This window comes from Mytilus edulis, unplaced genomic scaffold (assembly GCF_963676685.1).
Source record: "Mytilus edulis unplaced genomic scaffold, xbMytEdul2.2 SCAFFOLD_598, whole genome shotgun sequence".
Lineage (NCBI taxonomy): Eukaryota > Metazoa > Mollusca > Bivalvia > Mytilida > Mytilidae > Mytilus > Mytilus edulis.
The window spans coordinates 1-11,601 of NW_027267486.1; the positions used below are offsets into that span (position 1 = coordinate 1).

Genomic DNA, 11,601 nt, shown 5'->3' on the forward strand with positions numbered 1-11,601 from the left:
AGTGCAATCTGTTTTGGAATACAACTTTTAAGTGCATAGAACTTCACATTTCACCTGCTGCGTATACTGACCGTTAGACTTAGACTATTAAAACAGCACATTTTGCACTCTTTTTATGTTTTTATCTACTTTTTTTGTGTTCAGAGTTCACAAATAGTTAAACAACTGAAATAAATACCACAAACACAAATAGATATCAGAAAAAAACTGTCAGAGAGAAATTAAGCATGCTGTTTTTGAAAAAATAGTGAAAAAAGTGAAAAAGCTACATTTTAGGCATTTAACCTGAAAAGTGACTTTTTCACAAAATTTCTATCAAATGAAAGTGAAAATCATTTCTTCTCATATAGTTTGACAAATCAATACCAATAGATCATTCAGAAAAGATGCCAAAGTAAAAATTCTAAATTGCTGAAATGCACCTCTTAGGCCACAGACCACAATTAATTCCTCTATCAGTTCTTTATAACCTTTTGCATCATTAAAAAAATTGCACCATGCACTTTTGTCCAATTTTTTGTGTGTGTAATGTATTGTCCTAGTCCGAATATATATCCAAAATTCAGAAAGATTGAAGCAATCACTTTTACAAATTTAGCCAATACACATCCATACCCCTATTGACAAGTCAAGAGATGTTCCGAAAACTGTAAATATCACCTTTTTGCACTTGACCTAATCACTCATTCCATATCAAAATCAGTTAAAATACAACCTCCAAAAATTTATTTGACCTCTCTTCTTTCATTTCCACCCAAAAAGATTTAAGGAATGAGTGAGGAAAGGAAAGAAAAAAAATTAAGGAAAAATACACTCTAATTAAAAGGAACTATATTCGTGGACAACGAAAAGCGGGGTCATTAATTGTGGTCTTGGGCCAGTGAATTTTTTCTGATAAAACGGTTGGTTCAAGTTTTTTGAATTTTTATTTTTTTTTGTAAAAGGGTCAAAGTAAATGCTTTGTCAAAATTTTGACAGAAAAATTACACTGGTTTTATAGCAGTTTGACAAACACCAATTTCGATCATTGAGAAGCTTAATATTCATCTCCAACACAACGTAATTAAAACGTTTAGCTAACTTTACATAGTTATCTCCCTGTAGTGTTAGGTACCACCTTAAGCTGCAAAGAGGGGTAGTAGGTAGTGGTTTCATCCTTAATCCTACCCAAAAAATAAAAAAAATAAATACTTGACTTACTTTTCCTGATCCCCTTGAAAATTATCATTAATTCCAGAGTCCAGAATAGTGTTAACCTAAATTCATGCGAAAATAAAGGGCCAATCCAACACCCCCCCCCCCCCCCCCTCCCCTCCAAAAAAAGTCTGTAAGTACCAAGTTCTTATTTGCTGAAATTCCCATCGTATGGAATTGACAATGATTTAAGATCGTTGAATATCTCTGTAAATATTACATTTTTATCACACAAACCTTTGTTCTAAATTGACTACTGTTAGTAAGTCCCGTTGCATGACAGCATTGAGGCATTGATGTATAGCTTGGAAAACTGTCTATGTCCTCTTCAACAGCTTGTTTAATTCTCATCAAAGCTTGAATCGGTCCATCAAACTTGGTACTTAAGGAAGCCGAGATCTGTAAGATATAAACTACTTAGTTACACTTTTCATTACATTTGTACCATTATAATGAAGTATAAGGATAGTATGGTTTCTTAAGAAAGCAAATTTTTTTTTGAAGAGAGTTTTAAAGATTTTACTACAAAAATAACAAAATGGTATAAAATGGTAAGCCTTTAATTCAAACCTGATGTTTAACACTATACATTTGTGTGTATGTTTGTGTTTGTGTATGTGTAGCGATTAAAAAAAATACCCCTTGTTTTACTTTCGAACTTTTATATCTGGGCGTCACTGGTAAGTCTTGTTTGGACGAGGCGCGTTTTTGACGTAATGAATATTGCCTTTTGTTATCTATCATTCATGTGTTTCTTTGCCAAATACGTTCTGCTATTTATTTGTATTGTAGTCCTGTATTATTATGTTGTCATTTTAATGTTATATTTAACAATGCCATCAAAGTGCGAGGTTTGGCATGCCACAAAACCAGGTTCAACCCACCATTTTTTTCTTTAAAATTGTACTGTACCAAGTCAGGAAAATTGCCATTGTTATATCATAGTTCGTTTCTGTGTGTGTAACATTATTACGTTGTGTTTCCGTTGTGCCGTTTGTTTTCTCCTATTTTTGAATGTGAATTCACATTACTATAAGACGTGTCACGGTACTTTTCTATCCCAAATTCGTGTATTTGGTTTTGATGTTATATTGGTTATTCTCATCGGATTTTGTCTAATGCTTAGTCCGTTGCTGTGTGTGTTACATTTTAATGTTGTGCTGTTGTTCTCCTCTAATATTTAATGCGTTTCCCTCAGTTTTAGTTTGTTACCCCGATTTTGTTTTTTGTCCATAGATTTATGAGTTTTGAACAGCGGTATACTACTGTTGCCTTTATTTGATTCTGTAAACCAACTTATTTTCAAGGATATTTTACACTTTCTCGATCCTTCGCAGAAATCTGTTTATCAGGAATATGACAGTTGTTATCTATTCGTCTGAATTATTTGAGCTTTTGATTTTGCCTTTTGATAAGGACTTTCTGTTTGAATTTTCCTCGGAGTTCAGTACTTTTGTGTTTTTACTTTTTAGTAATTGACATATAAGTCCTCTATCAATCAAGTGGTTAAACGGAAACACTTAACACTTTATAGGTAACCGAAAGAGGTTCCGAAATTGAGACATAAACAATACTAGAACACACCCGCGAAATCGCGGGCATTTAGAGCGTGGTTGAAAGTATGTAAAGTGTTGTAGAATGAATTTTTGTTAAATATTTTCTGGAGAATTTATTTTTTTATTTTTTTCATTTATAATTTTCTTGTCGCAGAAATCTGTTTAATTATTTTAGTATTTTCTTTGTGTAATTCCATAAGAAATTATCCAAGTTTTACATCGATCATATCATTGTATAGCCATGTTAGTTTTCTTTCCGTGAATTTCGTTGAATATAATACATTGCTCACAAAAAATAGATGGTTTACAGTATTTAAGGATATTCGCTACTCTGTTTCAAAAGAACACGAATTAAAAAAAGTGTTATGAGTTGATAGTATACAAATAAAAAAAAACTTAAAAAAAGCAGACAAAATTAAGGATCCATGTGTTTTTTTTCGAGATATAAGCCATTGAACATTTGATGGAAATAATTCTCTCCTAAAATTACAATGGCACCCCGTTTTTCTAAAAACAAAATATGAAAAAAAACAAGGACTTTAGGAATGTTCAAACATGTCTTTTAAAACTATCTGTCATTTATATATGAAAAGAAAAATAGCAGGGAAGTTTTTGTTTAATTGCACTACATGGATAAAACCAGAGGAATCCGAAAACCTAGAAAAACATTAAAAAAACCAAGAGAAGCGAACATCCTTTAATTATTGAATGATTTCTTAAACACTGAAGATTACCTCTGTTACCAGTCCTTCTCCATCCAATAAAGAGTTCGTGTAACGTAGATTGTTATAATGCTCCTGAATAAATATAACAAAAAATGGAACTTAAAAAAACCAAACCTGTACACAATTTAAGGATGTACCTAGATGAGGTTAATGAGTTTTATCAAATGTTCGGACTCCGGCTATGATGTTTTCCTCTATGATACAGGATAACACACTTTGCATATGTGTAGCTCCTGCAAGTTTGCCGCAAATTTGCCGGAAACAATTGCCGCAAGTTTGCCGGACACAATTGCCGTAAGTTTGCCGGAAACAATAGCCGCAAATTTACAGGAAACAAATGCGGCAATTTTTCAGTTTGCTACCAGCTTACCTTCATTTGCATGGTAAAATGGTTGCGGGAAGTTTATAGCTAGTTTGCTGCAAATGCTTGCCATAATGCTTATTTTTCGGTCAGGGTTATGCAATAGTCATTTTATAAGTCGTCATTGTGATGCTAAGGGTCTGAGAAAATCTTGATCGGGCTACCTTCTTTTTGAACATATTTCTAAAATTAATATGCAAAGCACACTGACTCGCAGTACTCAAATCAATGAATTCAAAATTATATTTCTCAAGAATATGATGCCAAACTTCAAACTAATAATAAATGTCCTTTCCTAGATTTAGATATTTCGGTTTTAAACGGGAAACTCCACACTAGCATTTACGACAAAAGGTACGATTTTTCGTTCCCTATTGTTAATTTTTCATTTTTAGATAGGGATGTTCCTTTTGCACCATCTTACGGTGCAAACGATGGATTGAAAGGTGGGATATAGCAGCGGACCCAAAGCCATCTATACTCTTTCGGAAACTCTGCCAGTGACAAACAGTGACCTATATCCAAACATTTACATTTGTCAACTGATACTAGTGACAATGTCGGTGACAGCAGCAACAGCAGACGGGGAGTTTTAGTGTTATTAGAAGAGTGAAAACTTATGTCCGCTCTACAATGCATACAGAAAGACTTTCTAATCTGTCCATCCTTTATGCATATGTTCCGGACCATATGCGTATGGTCATGAGTCATGACCATATGGGTATATACTAGCGTTGTCAAATCGTACACTTTTGAGTAACCAGTTACTCGGATAATCGTTCGACCGATTAACCGGTTAACCGGTAGTTTGAATTGGTGCTTGAAAGCCCTTATCAATAGTACCCTACACATAGATAAAAGATGTGGTATGAGTGTCAATTTGAAAACCTTTCATCCAAGTCATAAAGTTACGCTTTTAGAATTGAAGTGTGTCCCTTGGCATTTTAAGGCTTGTCTGTGTGGGTTCCTGGCGAAGTTTGACTTTTAATAATCAACTACACCGTATCAACTATAGCGTGTGTACCAGCTTCAGATTGAAAAAATAAAAAAAAAAACTGCTTGATCTCGTAGAATTGAATATGTCTGAAACTGATTATTCTTTCCTTTTCACTTGTTGTCACCGATAATGATAATGTGGAGTGTTTCAATTTGAATGATTAATTATAAAAAAAGAAGATGTGGTATGATTGCCAATGAGACAATTCTCCACAAGAGATCAAAATGACACAGAAATTAACAACTATTATAGGTCACTGTACGGCCTGTTTCTTTACTTTGTTGGCATGTTACTCGTACTATCACGTATACATTGTGTACATTCACATTGGTTTTCATTTTACAATTTTTGAGTTAGCATTTCGTTTTAAGTAAGACTAAGCCCTTCACGACGGAGTTTGCACATTTAGATGTAGGTTTACAGAATATTAGATCAGAAACGAAATAATGAAGTAAGTCGTAAAAAATCGCATTACTGATTTAGAGTTACTGTTAAAAAAACATGTAAACTAATTATGTGTCTTTAAGATCATGCCCCGAGCTGAGAGACAAGTTCTAATTAATTTTATGTTATTAGGATTAACAATAGCAATCAATTTACTGGACAAGTGATTTGTCAAATTAATTACCACGACGACAATTTTAAAATAAAACCTAACTATTTAATGATTTCAATACAAATTTATATCAAATCTATCAAAATTGAAAAAAAGTCCGGTTAACCGGTAAGCGTTTTTGGTATTCGGTATTTGGTCGTTCGACAACACTAGTATATACTCATATGGTCGGAGTAATTAACACTTTGTTACAGTTTACTTTTAATACTTCTAAACTCTTCATATGGATCGTGCACAATCAAGATTTGCAACAGGGCAAAAAAGCTATGTTACCGTGTGGAAGTAAATGTCACCCCAAGCCTACATGCAATCATACCACACCTCCTTATTTTTATATCTACTTTGCTTTACTTTACAAAAAAACATAAAAAAAAAAACGTGTTAAGTGTTCATTTGATTCGAACATTTCGAAGTTAAATAAATAATTGACCAAAAAAGAACCCACAACAAACATAAACAAGTTTTAATAAGGTCATTATTGTTTTAAAAAGCTATATGTATGTAGCGACCGGGGGCTTCGCTCCCCTGGCCCTCATACCAGGCTTTGACCTGGGCCCACAGTGGGCCTTTTGCGGCCACCAGACCCCTCCCTCGCCTTTCGGTTTGTGCTTCCACTACGCCCTTGGTGTTTTATATTTCACAGCTCGTTCGCCATGCCTGTGTCTGTTGTGACGTGTTTTTTTTTTTATTTTAACGAACGTAATCTATGTATTGGTAACTTTTTAAACCAGGAATATCATTACTATGAATTACTTTAAACCTTCACTAAATTTTTCCATAGATATAAAGATTAGGTTTTGAAGTTTGGTTGTACCTTATTGCTAACGGGATATCACATCCTCAATTTTACAGAAATGTTGTTAACCGTGCCCGGAAATTGAGAAATGATCCTGGTAAACTTATCGCTCCTTTAATTAAACTTATTCTAAAAGGTTACCATTTCAACAATGTAATAAGATCATTGAATATGGTTTTAATTGGTATAAATATTGATTTTGTTATCAGTAAATTAAATGCAAACTAAATATTACTAGTATGTTATATATATATATATATATACATTCATGGATCTACAATATGTCGATACCTGCATCATGGCATTGCACAAGGTCGTGTTTTTCTCTGACTGTTTATGACGTCTTTATACTAAATCCATTGGATGTTGGATGTGTACGGATTGATAATTTGGTCTTAGATGCATGATTTTTTTTATTAGTTGTTAGTGCTTTGAACTAGCTGTCAGATAACTGCGAGTACTCTCAGATCTGTACCTAGTGTCTTTTTGTGGTTGGGATGTACATGTACTCGGCCACGTCCACTTGTAATTTTGTCCATTTGATGAGTTAAGCCTTTTTTAACTGAGTTTTATAGTTCGTTCTTATGTTGTACTGTTGTACCACTGTCCCAGGTTAGGGTGAGAGTTGGATCGAGCTAACATGTTTAACTCCACCACATTATGTATGTGCATGTCCCAAGTCAGGAGCCTGTAATTCAGTGGTTGTCGTTTGTTTATGTATTACCTTTTTGTTTTTCGTCCTTTTTTTGTACATAAATAAGGCCTTTAGTTTTCTCGTTTGAATTGTTTTACAGTGTCATTTCGGGGGCCGGCCGTTTATAGCTGACTATGCGGTATGGTTTTTTTTTCATTGTTGAAGGTCGCATGGTGACCTACAGTTGTTAATTTGTGTATCATTTTGGTCTCTTGTGGAGAGTTGTCTCATTTGAAATCATCCCACACATCTTTTTTATAATTAAAAAAAATAAATATACTATAATATCATTGCAAGGGTTTAGCAATTACATATTCCCATGCAATCTTAACCACATACATTGCATACTTTATTTGATGGTAGTGACCAACATGAGGAAAATGTAAATAGATAGATCTTACAAAACATATGTTTAAACCCGCCGCATTTTTGCGCAGGTCTCAAGCCAGAAGTCTCTGGCCTTTGTGTTGTTTTGTATGTTTAATAATTTTGATTGATTGATGTGTTTTGGATTTTGATTTGACGTCCATTTTTATTTATGGGACAGCTGAGGCCCGTCTCTGGTTCGAGATTTTCTCGCTACGTTGAAGACCAATTGTTAGAATTCGGCTGTACATAACGCTCTTTGGTCGGGTTGTTGTCTCTTCGGCATATTCCCCTTTCCTTTCTCAAATTTAAACTATGGATATAGCATGCACACATCTGCATCTCACTCAATCCACCCAGTAAACAATGAAAAAGATTAATCAACACACCTGTATTTTATTAACTCCTAAAGCATTATTAGCTATGTCTGTAAGAACCTGTGAAAATCTCCCTCCATCAACATTTACTGCATGGCTTACACTGTTTATACACACTAATATAGTCAAGTGTTTTGTCAGGTATAAACCATATACTTTCATTATGTATATATGTAGCTGAATTATTTATCTGGAAATAGTAACAAAAAAAATTAGTTTAACTTGTATTTTCAACCCCAAAAATGTAACTAACTTAGGGTGACCTATTTAGTATTCTCTGAAATACATTTTTATATAATAAATATCTGATCTCAGCGAATCTAATACAATAAATATAGAAATGTATAAAAAAAGTCCCCGAAATAAAAATATGAAACCAAGATTCAAGCGTGAAAACTAGCTGTCAAATATAATATACAACAACAAATGACAACCCGTGAATTACAGAATCCTTGTATAGCCAGACTATTTGATGGGTATTAAAGTGTTAAAAACTGTCTTTCACACGTAGATACGAAGTCCATTATCGGATTAGTAGAAACATACAGTTTAAACCAAAGATAATTGTGTGGGAATATTTGAGCTAAAAATGACAATTGAAAGATATAGTAATTAAAGTCAGAAAGATGATAGTTCAAATAATTAGCATGCTTTTCGTCCGGTCATACTTACTTGGGACAGTCTCATTCTGAACGTGTCAGGTGAAGCATGCTTGCTGGTGCCAAACACTCCCTTAACCTGGCACATAAGTGTAACGGTATGACAAACAAACAAACTATATACATCAGTTTAATGGACTCAACTAAACGATTACACGCACATTAAAACGATAACATGAGTACAAAAGACACAACATACAGTATAAGAGTACTCCTAGATAACTGAAAGCTAGTTCATATTTAACAAGTGAATAGATGAAGATGTGGTATAAGTGCCAATGAATGAGACAACTCTCCATTCAAGTCACAGTTTATAAAACATAGAGCCTTGGCTCACACCAAAACAGCAAGCTATGAAGGACCCCAAAAATGACTAGTCAGAATAAAACCATTCAAACGGGGAAATCAACGATATAATCTACATGTATATAAAAAACATATATCTACCTAAACCTTAATAGTTTAAAGCCAATAACAATTAATAAAAAAATCATGCGTCTAAGCCTTATATATTAAAATCCAATAATTACTGTTGATTTTAATGTAAAAGCGACATTAACAATCAGAGAAAAAACAGGACCTTGCAGGACCTTGCATTACAATTGGTGGATTGTTTGTTGCTTAACGTCCAGTGGCACATATTGCGTATTCAGGACGATCATTACAATTGAATTACTCGAGGTATCATGTATATCGGAGCATAACTTATCATTCCTTGACTATAAATGTTAAAATCATTCACGTCAATAGCATACAGTCAAGAAAACTTTGCCGAATTTTTTCCTTGTACAATGAGTGTTGTAAAAGTTCAAACTATTGGCAAGTAGGAAGTGATGACACGACAGATGTATAGATTGAGTACTAGCTACAATTCAACATTATCAAAATGCAGATCAAATATTAAATTATTTCCTTTCATTAAAGCCAAGAAATCTTTGACCAAAAAATTTCTTTGTACGACGAATATCGAAAAGCAGAAAGTTGTTTTACGGGAGATATAAAAAATGCCTATTCACTACATCTGAACATATAAAACTGCATACCATATATAAAATCATTCCTATGTCATCCTTTGTTACAAACAAGCCAAGCAAATTTTGATAAAAAAATTCTTCCTTTCAAACGGACGGACGATTGACAGCCATAAATAGACCAACTGCAGAACAGTAGCTCAAGAGTCCTTTAGGTATGTTTGCAGACTGTCCGCAAATAGTAAAAAGATCAAATAAGGACATAAAAGCGACGGTTCCTCAGCTATAAATAGACATACTTCCGCATTTGGCAACGCAGGTTAAATTGTGAAGAAATAAATTAAAATAAAGCATAATTTTTTTTTAATTGTATATGCTTTTATTCTAAACAATGGTACAAGTTGTAGATTATTTGCCAATTTTTTTAGAAAGCGGGGGGGGGGGGGGGTGGGGGGGGTGGGGTTTGGGGGGGGTGGGGGGGGGTTGTAACAGGAACGTAAATGCTGAAATTAGGAGAAAAAAATGTTACCTTTAAATTAGTTCAAATACATATCCATCCCATCATGTTACAAATATTATATAATTATATGCTTTTAAAGACGCTTAAGTCAAATAATGTCTATCCTGTTACTGAACCTACAGTAACCACAGTAACCACAGTAACATGATAGACACATTTCATCATTTAAGATTGCTATTTTAAAATAACTACTCCCTTTGATGCAGCGATAATGTTTTTTTTCTGCTGTGATTTTGGTATCCAATAAGTATTTTAAAATTTTGCACTATTTACAACGTATGGATATAGTAAACAAATTTGCTGGTATAACATGTACATGTAAAAGCATAGACACGATAAAATGGTACCACCCTTTTATCCTGTGTTGGACCCCCCCCCTTTTAAAATGGCTGGATCCGCCCCTGCAGTATGATAGACATGTATTTCATGTACGCCGATTGATTTAGTTTGTACAGAAAAAACTTTACATATAATAATTATGATTTTATTAATTGTGATTAAACATTAACAATGTGGCAATTCAAATTTAAACAAATAATAAACAACAAAATAAAATTAAAGTGAGATACGAAAATTAATCCAATAAACACACAAACATATATTAAGTGATAAATTTGTAATATTGCAATATTTATAATATAATATCCATGTTACAATAAGACCACTGTTCTCAGTTTTAATGACCTTTTAAATCCAATAATTCTAACATGTCTAAAGGAAGCACGGTTTAATATATAAACTATTTCTTGATTATCAGGGAAATCAATGAAATATTTTTTCCTCTAATTGTATATCATTACATAAATTTTGTCTGATATTTTCGTTTACCTTTGCATGGGGAATGAAATGAAATTTTATTAAGAAAGCTTTGATCTTTCGTTAGAGTTATTATCAACGTTCTAAAACAGCTCCTTTTGCAGAAATAAAGGCAATCAAAAAGTAGAAAAAACAAATCATTTGAAATATGTTACCCTGACCCTATACCCACTTAATAAGAATAAATCAAACTGAAATATATTTAAATCTTATCAAAACAATATTATCTTAATAGTTTTATTGATGTTCCGATTCATAAATACTACAGACTTTTATTCAAACAGTTACAACTGCATTTTCAATTAAAAACTAAATTTAAGCATAAGTGTACCGAAATTCAGCATATTCAAATTACCCGTGCATAGCTCAATAAAACAAGGGGGCAGAAAAGCCTCACCCCTCTCTAAATTAAATTCTGTAACAATATACGTACATACCATTAATTGACTATGTTTGTTGTAATATCGCAATAAATGAATGTTTTTTTCCCAATGCTTCGGTTTTTCCATGTTGATGAACAACCCGGATATGTAATGTAAATTATTTGTAAACAAATTTTTCCATGATAGGCTTCATTAATTAATTACAATAATGGAAAATAACTCAGTCAAGCTATCAAGGATCTGCTTTTAAAAATCGATACGTGTCACGCTTATCCTCAGGTAAAGAAAAAATAAAATTTAATGATAATGTACAGTGGCAAATATTACATGCATATTCTAGCCGGTATGAAGACAAAACAAACTTATATTTTAGGTTCTATTCGAGCTGATTGATAAATCAAAGTACTGATATACTGTTAACTAGTATGAATCCAATATATATAGTACCGTGTATTTATATATATATATAAAAAAAATCAACGTTAAGTTTATGATTTATATATCAGAGACATAAATACTTGTATCTAAGTTCTCTAATTCTTCAGTATCAACTACAAATGACATTGATTT

General features: G+C 33.0%; 1 protein-coding gene across 2 annotated transcripts; it reads right to left on the reverse strand.

The window, feature by feature from the left end:
* Positions 1–1,329: 1,329 nt before the first annotated feature.
* LOC139505524 (uncharacterized) lies at positions 1,330–11,167 on the reverse strand. 2 transcript variants are annotated; one of them, XM_071295067.1, is made up of 4 exons: positions 11,086–11,164; positions 7,695–7,872; positions 3,485–3,547; positions 1,330–1,593 (listed from the first exon to the last, which is right to left on the reverse strand). In XM_071295067.1, the coding sequence occupies exons 2-4, from the start codon at positions 7,842–7,844 to the stop codon at positions 1,411–1,413; spliced, it is 396 nt and encodes a 131-aa protein (XP_071151168.1). In that variant the 5' UTR covers positions 7,845–7,872; positions 11,086–11,164; the 3' UTR covers positions 1,330–1,410. The 2 variants fall into 2 exon arrangements, with proteins under 2 accessions (XP_071151168.1, XP_071151169.1); XM_071295068.1 differs by lacking the exon at positions 7,695–7,872 and having other exon boundaries at positions 11,086–11,167.
* Between the last annotated feature and the right edge of the window lie 434 nt (positions 11,168–11,601).

What these genes read in the sequence shown, in the direction of transcription:
- LOC139505524 (XM_071295067.1), bottom strand. Translation starts at nt 7,844, where the DNA reads ATGAAAGTATATGGTTTATACCTGACAAAACACTTGACTATATTAGTG. An exon ending in TAGGAGTTAATAAAATACAG is followed by an intron (nt 3,548 to 7,694) that starts GTGTGTTGATTA and finishes ATATTTATTCAG; the next exon opens with GAGCATTATAACAATCTACG. An exon ending in GAGAAGGACTGGTAACAGAG is followed by an intron (nt 1,594 to 3,484) that starts GTAATCTTCAGT and finishes TATATCTTACAG; the next exon opens with ATCTCGGCTTCCTTAAGTAC.